We start from the raw sequence: 15,195 nt of genomic DNA, 5'->3' as shown, positions 1-15,195 counted from the left end.
AGCTCCTCTGCTCAACTGACACATTACAGGAGGGGCTATCACTGGTGAACACAGCGGAATCTAAGGGTTTGAAGTTTTACAACTGACCTGCTTAAACCTGAGTTGCTTTTTCACTCCGCCCTGAATCAGGGCATGACTCTCTCTAGTGAATTCTTGCCCTGTCGTGCCATGGCACAGCATCTTCCATGGTGGTTACTCAGAAGGTCCACAAAAGTTCAATAAGCTACAGCATATCCCTTTGCAAACTGCAGCCAACAGAAACTACACACAATCTTCTTAAAGGTACCAAATGTTTAATCTTAGCTAGAAAATGGAACACCAAAAAAAGAAGTCTTTGAACAGAAAATGTGAGTCCATTTGTCTTCCCCAACGGTTTCTCATGCTGCATTAGCAACATTATCTCCTGAACGTTTATGAGTAATTGCAGTCTGAGACAGTCCTGACCTCTTGTAGTTTTGCTGTAAAACATCCAGATTTGAGTCTCTTGTGCAAAACTTGTCTTCTGGCTCAGTGCTGGGCTGAGCTACAGCCTCAAGGGAAATAGGCAGGAAATGCAAACCAATTGAAGTTACTCTTTCCTGCTGTGAACTTATCCTGACAAATGTATACTGTGGTCCATTAAGCTGATGTAACGGTCAGTGTTTATAATAATTTTAATAAACTCAGTAAACAAGTAACACAAAATAGAAAATGAACAACATTAAGGTGGTAGACAAGCACACACAACAAGAAGAAAATGCAAATCCATTCTGTGCATTTTGTTCTGTTTTCTTGCCTGGCTTTTCTGAAGTCTTTGCTTCCCTGATGTAATTTTTTCTCCCCTGTTTCATCATATCTTATATTCCCTGACAGTCACTGCATTTGAATCTATATATAATAAATATATAATATTTTACGTCTAACATTCACGGACAGTCTTTATCATTTCTAAATCTGTGTTCTAACTTTATAGACATGGTACTGTGAGGTGATCCTTTGCTGGATTTCGTATTATGGAGTGACCTGCCAAGTTTTCCAATAAATGTTAAAAACACTGGAATAAAAACAAGACCATGAAGAGCCCCAAACAAAATGACAAGAAACATGATCTTGAAAAAGGTCCTGAAGATGTAGGTTTTTGCGGCAGCCAGGACAACAACTCCTAATATAGTAGAAACTGCACCTTGTAATACTGGGTAACCCAGCAGGGACAGAGCCTCGATTGCCCTTTCATTGGCTGATGACTCTCTACTTGTAACAAAGGCATAGGAAACATGAGCAGAAAAATCTACTGAAAACCCTATACAAATGACCAGGTTGATCATGGATATAGAATCGAGATTGACATTCCAAAATGTCATGAAACCAGCAACACCAACTATAACAGAAGCTATAGCAAAAGTCACCCACAAGCAACACAGAGGGTTGGGAATGAGCAGAAGGGAGACAACGAGCATTGCAGCGGCAGCAACGGCAACGTTCTGGATGGTGTTCTGAACTATTACCAGGTACTGGTCATAGTAGATGAACGCTGGGTGATACACCTTCAGTGGAATACTGCACTGCTTGGCTGTCTCTCTTAACTGATTGAGAAGATTCTTCTCATCAACAGCTGAGGTCACGTTCACGGTCTGGATGAAGAAACGTGAAGCTTCTATTTCATCTTGAGTTTTGTTTATGTCCCACTCAAAACTGGAACGAATTCTGAATAGTATCGGTAAATTATCAAAGAAGGGAGCCTTACTGTTTATATTTATTGAACTGCTTTCGGCAAATACTGTGTATACTCTCAGCCATGACTCTGAGAGGTTCTTATCTACATAGGAAATGTTCTCTAAATTCTGTGCACAGCTCTCAATGTCACGACGAACTGTCTGATTCCAGTAGTCTACACTTTCAGTAATGACAACCATGACCCTGGGTCCGTATGTCGAGAAATATTCCTCATCATCATCATAGTATGGAATAACGTAAGAGTCATCATTAGCCAGATTTCGAAGATCGATGCCTTCCCTGACCTGAGTACACCCATAAACACTGGCACCCAAATATGCTCCGTACAGCAACACCACGAGTAGCTTGATCCATTTATTTGTAACGAAAGGCCCATAATACTTTTTAAAGAATATGCTCATTGGATGTTCACCTTCTGGCTCAGAGGACTGCCCAGAACAGTTGCCGATACAGCAAGCATTGTACAGGCAGGAGTTCTCTGCCTGATCTTGATCTACTCCCACACGCATACAAGTCAGCCAGTGTCGGTTGCCTTGCTCCCTTTTATGATTTAATACAAGAACTGCCCCAAAGAAGGTCATGGTGTATACATAGCAGAAGACAAATGCAGTGCCCGTATAGAGGCAAAAAGATCTCACAGACGGAAAAGCAGTCCAGGTGCCAATGAAGAACGCCAAAACATCTGTGAGAGTGGTGATGGTCACAGAAAGTGCTGCCTCTGAGTAAGTCTCAGCCAGCAGAGATTTAACATCAGATTTCTCTTTTTTCCTTGAACTTTGTTCCCAGGAAGCGACCATGATGAACATGTCATCAACGCCAACTCCTGCAAGGGGAGAAAAAGTTAATGCTGCACTGCAAAACAGCAGCTTCCACTAACACCCAACAAAACTACAACATTAATCATGTCTAAGTCTGCACAAAATTTTGAAAAAGAAAAGCCATTAACATGGCTTTAGTGCTGATGCAAGTTATAATAGAATCAGGAAAACAGATCCTTTATGTGTAGCTGAATGTATTACCTTTCAGAAACTCTTGGTGACCTGATGGGGTGGTGACCCCTCACCCTACTCTGCTGAAGGACTGAGCAGACCTACTCCATCTCTGAAAAGTGTCTTGTACCTGCTGTCCACGTGTCCACTCATGTAGATGACACAGATCTCAAAGCATCATGTGTTCTGATGTTCAACTATCCTTACCACTGGAAATGTATTCCGTTATCTCTGGAATCTTTTCTTCATCACTGCAGCAACTTAGACTAATGATTTCTTGCTCTGCCATCAGCACACATGTACAGCAGTTGTTATCACAGGGGATAATGGTGATCCCAGTTTTCCAGTGGGTCACTTTTTTGATCTCTGGATCACTTTTTAATGTTCTTTTTCCTCCACTTCTCTCCAGTTTATCATTCAGCCCTTTTTCACATTTTATTATTCATTTATCTTCACATTTATACTCATGCACTGAAAAATATTACCCACCAGAGTCCTGGGAAACCCTGCCAGGAAGACTGGATCCTGGGCTTGGGTTTGAAGCCAGAGTGAGGGAACCAAAGTTCAATAAGGAAGTGCCAATGTGCTTGTCTCAGCTCTGCCAAATCTCAATATTTTAATCACAGACCTTTCAGTATTTTGCCAATGTGCTCAAAGGCTCTTCCATTTTCCCAAAAATTATCACATGAAAAGGGAAAGCAAGACCACATGAATAGAGAAGTGAGCATAGATGATTTAGCCAAGCATAAAAGAATAGATGAAACTACTACCTGCTGCCCGAAGATGTAATTGCCAGTAGACATGCAAAGATGAAGCAAGCAGCACGTCAAAAGGTACTACTGGATGGCAGCGACCCAGGCTGAGCTGAGCTGAGCTGAGCTGAGCTGAGGGGCTCACCCTCCTGGAGGAGTTCTGAGGAGGCTGCACCTCCAGGTATGTCCTTCCCTCGCTGCAGCTCAGAAAGTTGTAGGATCTGATGCTCACATCTTGAAAGAGTGACACCACTAGGTTGTGTTAACTTTGCTTTAGTCTTTGTATCTGAATCAGACTCACTTTTCTACTTACCCAGAATCAGGAATGGTGCGTTTGCTACAGTGACCACAAACGGCGCTCCACAGAAGAGCATCAATCCAAAGCTGCTCAACACAGCTAAGCCGGCAGAAACCACGCCACAGCAGGCAAGCCAGACATTATTTCTTATACAGCTCAGTCTGAAAACATTTCAAGAAATTTATTCATCAAATATTTGACAGATACCAGCATTACCCTGTCTAAAGAGAACTCCTAATGAAAGCTGCTAGCGGAGCTTCAAGGTGTTAGCACTGGACAAGATTAATTTCTCTAGGAGGTGAGCATTCAAGTTGGTTATGTCTGCCCTGAATGCTTGTGTATGCATTCATCTGGTGCTTATCATGAGCCCCATCCAAGCAGTTGGGAAAAATGCACAGGTGGACAAGAAAGAGCAAAGAAATACACTTTTGCCCATTATTAAATGTTACGGTCTGCAGCTTTAAGAACACCTTCACTCGACAGGACTAGAAACCAATTGAGGCAGGTGAAGAAGAGCAGAGGTCACTGCTCATGGAGCCATAGTTTAGAGGGTATTTTACCTTAAGCAAGAGATGATTGAAAAGGTTATTGTCAAGAAATATGTTACTGAGAAGAGAGGGATCACGCTCTTGGTATTTCCTTCAAACTCCTGCTGTCTGGACAGCGAAGTAAAGTAAGTCACCTGCCGTTAAAACAAGGAAAGAAAGGATGATGCATTTCTCGTTTTCTTGGTCTTTGTACACACGCCCAGGCAAGGCTAAAGCTCACGCTGGCAGCAGAGCACTGCCGTGGCCGCCGCAAGCCGCAGGCCACCCGCCTTTTCCCCGCACTGTCTGCTGTTCTTTCCGCGACGGGGCTGGCCGGACATTGCGGCTCCGTACGGCCGTACCCGGCCCTGCCTTACCCGAATGGAGCTGAGATGCAAGTCCGTCAGCTTCGCCGAGATGTTCCGCAGGAAGCCCTGCAGCCACTGCCGGCTGTCCTCCGCCTCGGGGCCGTCCTCCCGCAAGTAATAGAGCAGCTTCAGGGCCCGCGCCGACAGCACCCGCCCGTCGCGGGTCTCCACACCGCCCAGCGCGGCCCCGAGGAAGTCGCCGTTGTTGACGGGGAACTGGAGGCTCTGCGGGGCGGGCGGTCGCTCATCGCCCCTCCGCGACAGCAGCGGGTTGGGGCTGGAGCATTTGCCATCGCTGCGGGCGCAGAGCTGCTCGTACTTGGGGTCGCGCACGGCCTCGTCCAGCCGCAGCACCTCCTGCCACGCCGCCGGCGCCAGGACCGAGGTCCCGTTGGTCGCCACGGCGATGAGGGCCGCGTAGGCGCCCTCGGTGGGCAGCCGCGGGGCGGAGAAGCGCGCCGAGTCGTCGGTGGGGAAATGCCGCCGCACCAAGTCGCGCTCGGCCTTGGCGGGGCCCCCCGTGGGCGTGAACTGCCCCTCGATGTCGTTCGCCTGGCGCTGCGGCAGGAAGAAGAAGCCGGCGCCCAGCCCGCCCGACAACAGCAGCGGCACCAGCACGAAGGGCCAGGGGCAGGCGGCCACGCCGCTCGCCAGCCCTTCGAAGAGCCGCCGCAGCGGCCGCTCCACGCAGTCAGTGTTGCGGCAGGAGCAGCGCTCCGCGGGGTCCCGCGGCCCCGCCATGGGCGAGGCAGGGCACGGGCTGCCGGAGGCTGCCCCTCCTCGCCACGGGCGCGGGTCCGGCGGTGCGGTCTGTGCCTGCGCCGGAGCAGAGAAGAGGGAGAGGAACGGAGAGGGAGAGAAGTGGAGAGCTGCCCTCTCCCCGTCGGGGCCGCGGAGGGAGCGCGCGGTTTTCAGAGAGAGTGCGGTTCTCAGCGCAGGGCACGCCCAGCGCCCTCCCTCTCCGTGACTCACGGACTCACCGGACGGGCAGGTGGGCAGACAAGGCTGTTGCGGACGCGCCGTGTCCCGCCCCGGTCTCGGGTACCCATGTGCTCCTGTCTTCCGGCCCCTCGTTTACCACAGCACTGTTATCTTGCAAAAAGAGATTTTCTGTTTCTGTAATGAGCTGAGCAAACTCTGAGGAGTCGTGTGAGTGTTGGGCCTGTTGCAAGGGGAAGAGCCAGGTATAGCAGGAGGAAAGAGCATAACTGGTTATCAAAACTGTGTCATGCAGTTGTCTCATGAAAGCTCACATGTATTGGAGAGCTGGGATTAGAAGTAAATGTGGAGCTACCGTTTGGGATCTAGTGCCTTGAATTGCCTGTAGTAAACAGGACTTATGATCCTTGGGTATGTGCATAGAGAACAAGAATAGGGAAAGGTCTTCCACAGTATGTAATGGAGTTAATCAGACTGATGTTATTAAATACAGAGCTAACATCCATGTTGTAAGAAACAGGCTGCAGAATTAGAAGGTGAGAAATGAGGTGTAGTGATCCAGAGAAGGAGACCATTGCATATCAAGGAGTTAAGGAGATCACATGGCAGTGAACTTGTGCTTGCTGCATGCCCACTGTGGTCCTCACAACAGTCTATGCCTGCAGGATAACCTCAGCCAGCCCATGGTACCAGAGGAACCTGCAAGGCATTCCCACTTGGTACCAGAGATCAGAAAACCTAGACTTTTGTTTTCCCTGAATCTGCTACAGTTGTTATTTCACCACTAAGGACTATTCTTCCATCTGAGAGCAAAACACAGACAGTGGTGATGTACATTTTGCCGTGTTTGCTCTCTTGGTTAACAGGTAAAACATGGGATCAAGAGCTGAAGAAATAAAGACTGAAACAAGGGTTGGTGGGGGCCATTGGCAAGTGCTAAGAATATCACTGGTGTGATACACCAGACCTTTGTGCAATAGCAATGATAGAAATGATCTTTCCAAGTCCATAAAATACCCTGCAGCCTGGTGTTTTGACACTGGTAAGTGACAGTAATTTGAGTGGCTTCTGGATGAGAAGAACATTAGTCTCAGATGTGACAGTGCTGGAGAGGTGTCCAGGCAATGAGTTAATACATCACAGGCAGGCCCTTCTTGTCCTTGCCTTTCTTTCAAAGAAGCAACTTTCTCCTCTCCTCCCAGTACTTGCCAAGAAAAGTTGTAGGTATTTCTTCTCTCCCATCGTGAGCAGACAGCCTTGGCACCTGCGAGCATAAAACAGCCAGCCAGGCTCTGAGCAGTGTTGTGTGTGTCTGGCTGTGCTCAGCATCTGGGGCAGGTTGGATCCTGGTGATTCCCTTTTCCACGCACAGGTGTTCTGTGACAGCTGTGTCAGTTCTGAGTTTCTCCGTGGGAGATGGGCACTTAGAAGCTATTTCCTGTAGCTTCTAAGTTGTTGAAATCTAAGTTGTAATTAATGTGACTCCAAATAAAATTTGACCACTTGTCCTAGCCAGTTTCTTTCTGCTTCCTCTGGAGCTGGACACAAGCTGTGGTAATGCTTAGCAGGCAGGAACTGGTCTGGTGGCAGGAGCTACCCAGTAAGGGTACCCAGTACACTGGCCACAAGTCGGTGCCTTTAGGTTAACTCTGAGGGTTGGGCATCTGACCTAGAGAATGGGAAAATGGTTCCACCAACTCTCAACTCAGAATGGACTTGAAGTAGTACACACTAGTCTTCTCTCAGAATCTGGATTCTTATCTGGTCTATTTATGTGCTCTATATTAATTTCTAATAAGATAAAATCTGCAATGCTCCTTGGGACATGGCCAGAACTGGTCTACAGGACTTCCAGTAAGTTAAGCTTTCCAATGTATGTATGGCCAGGCTTCACGAACGAAGATTTGGGAAGGGCTCTCCCCAAGTAGGTGTGTCCTTCAAGCCTGCGCAGTGGACTTTTTGGGTGAGGCACAGCGTGTGCAGAACTGGCCCCACCCTTTATCCTATCCTATCCTATCCTATCCTATCCTATCCTATCCTATCCTATCCTATCCTATCCTATCCTATCCTATCCCATCCTATCTGATGAGGCAGTGCTACTCTAAGGGCTGCTTAGCTACTGCCTGTTTTGCATGCCTGGCTGAAACAACAGGACTTTGTTACCTGTGCTGGGCAGTGACAGCTGGTGGCCCTGAGGTTACCTGACTGCAGATGATGTGGGAAATACAGCGCTTCAAACCCCTGTATCCAAAATGAGCCATCCAGTTGTCAGCCTGGGGGCTGTCAGGTGGGAGATGTGCCCTCTGTGCCTTCAGTGGCCAGTGTGCAAGACAGAGTCACATTCCCTGGGGCCTTCAGGAAAATGCCCACAAAGGAATGATGGGGATGGCCTGGTGATGAGGGCAGCCACATGGGAGGTGAATTCCTGGATTCCTCTAGAGTGACTTGTCTGTCTAGAATATATGATTCCAAAGAAAACCGAGGAATTATTCTGGCACTAGGACCCGGAACTAAAGATGTTTATTCATATTTTCTTTGGGAGTGCACAGTGACACCGAAACCGCCACCCTCTAAGTGCTGGCAGGACGAGTGGCTGCTGCTCCTCTGCTGCATGATGAGATTGATGTCTGTGTTCATTTGATTTTTCATTTTTGTTTTTAGGAAGAGTTGCTAAGTATTTTCACTGTCTGGGTGATACTATGGATAGAAACTGGCTGTGTATTATCACGATCAACAGAATTTAATCTTGTCAGTGTAAGATACTAGAGAGGCAAGGTGAGCTGTCAGATTTTATTACTTTAGCTCCAGGAATATTTCTTTCCCAGCTGATGTAAAGAAGAAATTATGTCACCAAAAAGATTTCAGAATCATGAAGTTTTCCATGGAATTCTATGAGTGTGATGTAAAATGAACCTACCAAACAACCTAATTAACTTTTGTACTTGCACATCCTCATAAAGGGTTCGTAACATTTTACTTTCCTTCATGTACATAAATGATTTCCTAACTTACTTCCATAGAACTGGAAAAAGTTTATCTCTTTAATCTGTGTGTTATTAATAGGGAGTATATTACCTTTGTAGACTGCTTATTTTCTGTGTGCATGTTTATAAGCTTCCTCATAAATTGTTCAGTCAGGTCTCAGTGATCTTCAGGAACTGTAAGTGCATGTTATTTATGGAGAAAAACCACAGAGTAAAACTACAGTATGTCTCTTTTGTTCCTGCTTTGATCAGCTGATGTCTGTTTGAGCTTTGTTTGTAGTTTTTTAGTTATTTCAAACACTACCTTATTATTCTGAATATTTATATATCAGAGAATACTGATCTGAGCACGAACTGAACTTTAATTCATTGGAGCTCAGATACACGACAAAGATCTTCCAGGAACTAATGCAAGCATTTATTCTGTTATCTATGGAAGGGATGACCTTTCAAATTTCATTTCATTTCATTTACTGGAAGGTAAATTTTATACTTCCTTGAGAGGGAATCTTTCTGCCAATCACACAACTTATGTAATCATTGCCCATCTGCTCTGGTGTTTCTGTGCCAACAAGATATTAGAGAAGTTATCTCCTTCTTAGGAAATCCAGGCTCTCCTGGCATTTATCTATATTTATTATGGGTGTGTGGGTATCAGGGTAATATCTTCTGTTATTGTGCAAACATGGAAACTGCTTGTCTTGCCCTGTCTGTGCCTATGTATTTTTAGCAACATGTGTCTTTACAGTATTTTTGAGGAGCCAGAATATTTGTGGAGATGTCAGTACCTGGGTAACCTGCTTTACATACAATATACCAGAAACCTGTAGAGAATTTTGGCTTCTTGGATTCCTGTAAGGTTGGCAGTGCATTCCCTAGAAGACTGGCAGAGACTGCATATTCTTAGAATAGACCTCTTTGATCCCTGAGTGGTGACAGCCACATTAGATATTGCTTTCATAAATGAACTGGAGTGCATTCTGGTTCCACTTTGGTCTTCCCCTGGAACTTCCATCTTTTTTCACTCTTCATTTTCCTCGCTGGTTACCTACTGGAATATCGTCCAGGGAAATCAGTCCTGTTGAGTCAGCAATCCTCTCAGATGACTAATTGTAAAACACAGGATAGGGATTATCCTCTAGCTGAAAGAGTCTTTTTTTCCCTTTTCCCAGGCCATTGCTCAAATGTTCGTTGCTTTCACTTGGGTGGGAGTGCAGTGACCACCTGCCTTGGTCTGACAACCAGCCTTCTGCAGTGCTCCATTCCCTTTATTGCCCAGACCTCCATTAACTGTTAAAGGCACTCAGACATTCATCTCCCATGGAAGCAGATGCTTGTATTGTCACCATGTAGCATGAATGGGTATATAGTACTTAAATCTGCAGCAGACTCCCTCCTCACAGTTCACATGCCTGTCTACCATTTCCATGAAGTCTGTTGAGAAGAATAATGTCTTCTAAAGGCCTTTTCTGCCAGCAAAGCAGCAAAGCAAATGTTCAGCTGTCCAGATTCTTCTGGCTTATTCTAAGGTTACGGGATTCTAGAAACAAAATTTTGGGAGAGACAAATTGCCAGGAACTATTGCAAATCCCTACAATGTATCATACATTATTCTGAATTAGCGGAGTTTAAAACAAAATAAATCAATAAGCAGAAGAGCAACAAACAAACCCATTCTTCTTGAATAAGGAGGACTGTTAGTTGATGTGGAACAGAACCTCAACAGGCTGTCAGACCAGCTCTATGGAGAAGACATGTACAGAAGTGTATTGCTGTTCCTATCCCAAAGTCTCCTTGAACATCTGTAGTTACCTGTCTTCCTTTCTCAGTTTTGTGACTGTCCACTCAGAGAGTTCTTGTTAAGTGAGATAACATAATGATGCTGGAGAGTGCCCTGCTGAAGGATAACTGAGGTAATTCTCCCTTAGAAGCATATCGGGTCAAGTGTGTCTCATTTTCTTTATCATTTCATTTGGAGCAACATGCTATCTGTCTCTGAATGGGATCTTCTCTGTGATTTGGAAGGTTCTAAGGAGTGGTTTTGATTGTCCTTGAATTTTTGCTGATGTTTTTTAGATCATGCAGAATATATGCATGTGATATTAGATTATGATTCCTTCTAGGTTAATTTTCTATGATGCAGGGTGTAAAGAAATGCCATGTCACTTGACACTGAAGCTTTTCAGAGGAAACCATAAATCATTTGAACTTTGCTCAATATTTCATTATAATGAGGAAGTACTAATCAATTATGTTTTCCATAATATATTTTATTCTATGTGACTTCAGTCTAAAATCTATAATTATGGTCATGGGCAATTTTAAGTTTAGCATATTTTTCACTTTAAAATGAACTGTCAGAAGCCAAAGGCTCTTTCCTTTTATGGAATGCAGTATATAGTAAAACCAGTATCAGCTGCGGTCTGAGCCATAAGAGGATTCATGGTTACAAGCAATGCCAGAAGTTGAAGTTGCAGAACTGCCTCATCTCTTACTTGAGACCCCCTTGACCACTTCCCTCAGGGTGACTGCTGAGCTACGCATGTGAACAGGGAGGCACCTGAGACTTCATCTTTACTATTCATCTCAAAGCTGCATGCAGGCATTTACTTACCCATCTTGCTTCTGTCCAAAAGTCCTCGTGTTCTGTGGCAGACCCTTGTGCTGTGCTGGCACATGTCACTGTCAGGCTGTATTAGACTTGTGGCCATCAGGGGCTGGTTATTGCTGAGCAATGCTTCAGAGTAACGGTTAGGTCTTTGTGTTTCTCACTCTACCTTTCAGAGTGGTCTGGGGGTGGACAAGAAACAGGGAGGGGACACAGCTGGGACAGCTGACCTAAACTGACCAGAGACATATGCTGCTGGATCTTCTACTAACAAACCATGAGGCACTGGTTGAAGGGGTGAAGGCTGGGGGCAGCCTTGGCTGTAGTGACCATGAGATGATTGAACTCAGGATCCTGCATGAAGCAAAGCAGTAAGCAGGACTAGAACACTAAACTTTCAGAGACCTAACTTCAGCCTGTTCAGATACCTACTTAGAGGAATCCCCTGGTTTAGGGCTCTAGAAGAGAAGGGGTTCTACAAGTACAGCACCAGGAAAAGGGAGATTAGGGAAAATGTTGGGCTGCTGCTGAATCAGATGGCAATCCTGGTATTGGAGGACACAGAGAAGGCAGACTGAGTGCCTTGTTTGCCTTAGTCTTTACTGCTGAGGACAGCCTTCGGGAGTCCCAGACCTCAGAGGTAAGAGAAGGCTGGTGTTGTGGTTTAGCAATAATACTCACCAATTCAGTGCCCCCACTGAGACTCTCGCAAACCAGACACTGCTCCCTCGCGTCCCCCCTCTTTCCCTCCCCATCCCTGCCCAGAGGATGGAATTGAGAACTAGGCACAAAGGGTGAAAATCACGGGTTGAGATAAGAACAGTTTACTGGAAACAGAAATGAGATAAGAAAACTAAGAGTAACGTCCACAATACTGATAACAAAAGTGTGCAAAGAGAGGTGATTTACATGCAAAAAGCTCACCAGGCCTGAGACAATGAAAAACAGGGGCAGACAGACCCTGAGCCTGCCACCTTGCCCCAGCTGAGAGAGAGAGAGAGAAAGAGGGAGAGGGAGAGAGTGTGTGTCCCTTTCCCCTGCCGCTAGTAATGTCAAGATGGTATGGAATAACACAGTATCTTAACCAAGCACCCTCATGCTGATCTGGGCCGGAACCAGGACAGCTGGAGAAAGGAAAACTTTGCCTTGGTCACAGAGGGTTGGGTTAGAGATTGGCTAGACAGAATTAACACCTGTAAATCCATGGCCTCTGATGGGATGTGCCCACGGATGCTGAGGGAGCTGGAAGGTGCTGTTGCTAAGCCCCTCTCCAGCGAAAATGTTAACTGTATATGAAAGCAACACTGTGTTTCCTTTACAAAGTCAGAAGAAGAGAAAGATGAGTTTGGTGAGTTTGGTGGTAAATCAGATGAGAGAGAGTGAAAAAAGTATCTAGCAGAGACTAATGGACTTGATCCCTTCAGAGGGTATTTTTGGATATTCCATTGTTTCTCTGGCTTTTAAGAAGATGGCAGTTTTTATAACAAAAGCTCCATGTTCTTTTTAATGTTATTTTTAATGTTCTATTTTGGGGACTTTTTGTCTTTTGATAAGGCTTTTTATGCTAGCACATTTAAATGGTCTTGCCTGATAAAAGGATACAGCTATGGAATTAAACATCAGACTCAGAATGTAAGAGAGTTTGTACTTTCAGAAATTATTACTCCAACAAATAAATGGATCTTTAAACATTCGTTCAGATTTGTTGATATTAAAAGCAAACCATATCAAGTTGTTATGTTAAAGACAGAGTTTTAAAATCATATTCTCAAGATCATAAAATTTTACTGGACTATTTGATGATGATCAGAGGACTGGAACACCTCTCTGGTGAAGACTGGTTGAGAGAGCTGTGGTTATTCAGCCTGGAGAAAGAAGGGTCTGGGGAGATCTTACAGCAGTCTGCCAATACCTAAGGGGCCCTATAAGAAAGCTGAAGAGGGACTTTATAGAAGGTCAGTGGGACTTTTTAGAGGGGCAATACCCTTAAACCAAAAGAGTGTAGTTGTAAATTAGGTATTAAAAAGAAATTCTTAGCAGGTTGCCCAGAGAAGCTGTGGATGCCCTATCGCTGAAGGTGTTCAAGGTTAGGCTGGATAGACTTTGAGCAACCTGGTCTAGACAAATACATCTTGCCCATGGCAGGGGGTTTGGAGGTAGATGATCTTTAAAGTCCCTTCCAATGCAAACCGTTCTGTGATTCTATGACTCATGACAGGACATCTCCAAGTAATTGTGCTAATTTTAAGACAGAGACATTACTCTTGCCCTGATGTAAAAGTGATAGCTTACAAATTTACTACTACAGGGAAGTAGTTTTGAACTTTGGTTGGGGCCACTGTCTATCACATTTGGTTTCATTTCTTTAAAAGGCGTTAACTTGTATCTTTGGATAAAAAGCCTCACAGGTTCCTATATAAACAACTTCCACAGACTCAGCCTATTACTCCATCCTACTGGGATATTATAAGGTAAGAGTTACATAGCTCACTGAATGACTCTAGAGATGCCAAAGACATGTTTTATGTTATGACCAGAAAGTCTTTATATTATTATTATTTGCTATTTAAGTGCTAACTTAGGAACAATGCTTAAAAGTACCTTGGTGCTAAAAGTATTTTTGTTGGGATTTGCAGCTTTAGCTTGGCAATGACATAAAAATATGGAATGGAAGAAACATAGAAATCATAGACAATTTTGAAGGAACTAAAAGGAAACAATTGTTATAGCATTTCAGAATTTATATTATCAGTACAATAGAATTTACTCCTGGAAATCCAGATTTTGGTCTCCTTATTTTTGCTAGGTGGCTTTTTAGCTTTTTCAGTCTTAGTTAATGGAACCAGGAAGTAAATTTTTCAAAGTGTGAACCTGAGCAGTTATTCTTAATTTCACCTTTCAAAGCAAATCTCCAAGAAATGGTAACTCTGAATGATGTGTGGGGCTGTCAAAAGGCCTCATCTATGCTTCACTGCTGTCAGTCAGTGACTGAGAAGGGCTCTTTGGGACCTACTGTGGTCTCACTGCTATGAGAATCTATCCCTACTGCCAAGAATCCCCTCCCAAACCTTTCAACAGGAATCTTCTCCTCTGTGGGTTAAATCAACTCCAGGAGGACTTACACCCTCTGAGGTGGGCATCCTCGTGAGTTCTAAGTAGTTCAATTGAACTGATTTTTGTCTGACAACTTTCTTTCCCAGAATTAAGGGAAACCCCCTCATCTGTCAATTCTACACTGGGGTATTAAATTTGATTCCACAGAATTCTTTTCTTTGCCATCTAATTGTTTGAAAAAATTATTATTCAATGATTATTGTGAGTCTTTTCCCAGGAAAAATCTTTCCCTGTGGAGCTGCAAATGAGCTGACAGGGAGTTACTTGTATGGCTGTAGTGGGGCTACCTGGAGACTGTGCATTGTGAGGAACAGTGAGATCATGTGGCTCTCAGCATGGTCTGTGGGGGTCAAGCTCTTCACCTGAAGCTGCTTTAGACAAAAGCTAGGCAGTCTTGGGATCCAGGGAACGAGGTGTTTTTTTCCAGGCACTTTTCTGGAGTGTGGAAGATGCACCTTTTGTTCCTTCAGCAGCTTGTCGTTGGTTTACATGGTCTGGTTTAAACTGTCAATTTGCAGACTGGGAGATCTGCTTTGTGAATAGGAGAGAGACTATAGAGCTGAAAGAGTGCCTTGGTCAATGGGCCTTGTGTTCACTTATGTACACAAGAAGACACACAGAACTAATCTAGGGAAAGGCACAAGAGCAGATCAACTGGCAGGAGTAGCAGAGGTTAAACAATAAGGAGTCTTTGAAGGAAGGAGTTTGGAGAATGAAATGGGGATTTCCCTCCAAAGGTAGGGACGGAAAGAAAAATACAGCACAGCTCTGGTCACTGATGGGGAGTGTCATTGTCATCGCAAGCAACAGGTCATTCCAGATGAAACAAGCTTTGAACAAGTGTATGTGGTATATGTGTTTGTGGGAAGTTCATGTTTTAACCTGGTATTTATGCAATGGTAA

The 15,195-nt window shown here is 44.7% G+C and overlaps 1 protein-coding gene across 1 annotated transcript; it reads right to left on the bottom strand.

Annotated features, from left to right (window-relative positions):
• Positions 1–378: 378 nt before the first annotated feature.
• Positions 379–5,562, bottom strand: LOC139674009 (patched domain-containing protein 3-like). Its single transcript, XM_071560085.1, has 4 exons — positions 4,657–5,562; positions 4,313–4,434; positions 3,768–3,913; positions 379–2,536 (listed from the first exon to the last, which is right to left on the bottom strand). Exons 1-4 carry the CDS (start codon positions 5,386–5,388, stop codon positions 906–908), a joined length of 2,631 nt encoding a protein of 876 aa, XP_071416186.1. The 5' UTR covers positions 5,389–5,562; the 3' UTR covers positions 379–905.
• Between the last annotated feature and the right edge of the window lie 9,633 nt (positions 5,563–15,195).

Source organism: Pithys albifrons, chromosome 7 (assembly GCF_047495875.1).
Source record: "Pithys albifrons albifrons isolate INPA30051 chromosome 7, PitAlb_v1, whole genome shotgun sequence".
Classification (NCBI taxonomy): Eukaryota; Metazoa; Chordata; class Aves; order Passeriformes; family Thamnophilidae; genus Pithys; species Pithys albifrons.
Note: the sequence above shows the minus strand (reverse complement) of the source record. Positions and strands in the feature narration are given on the sequence as shown.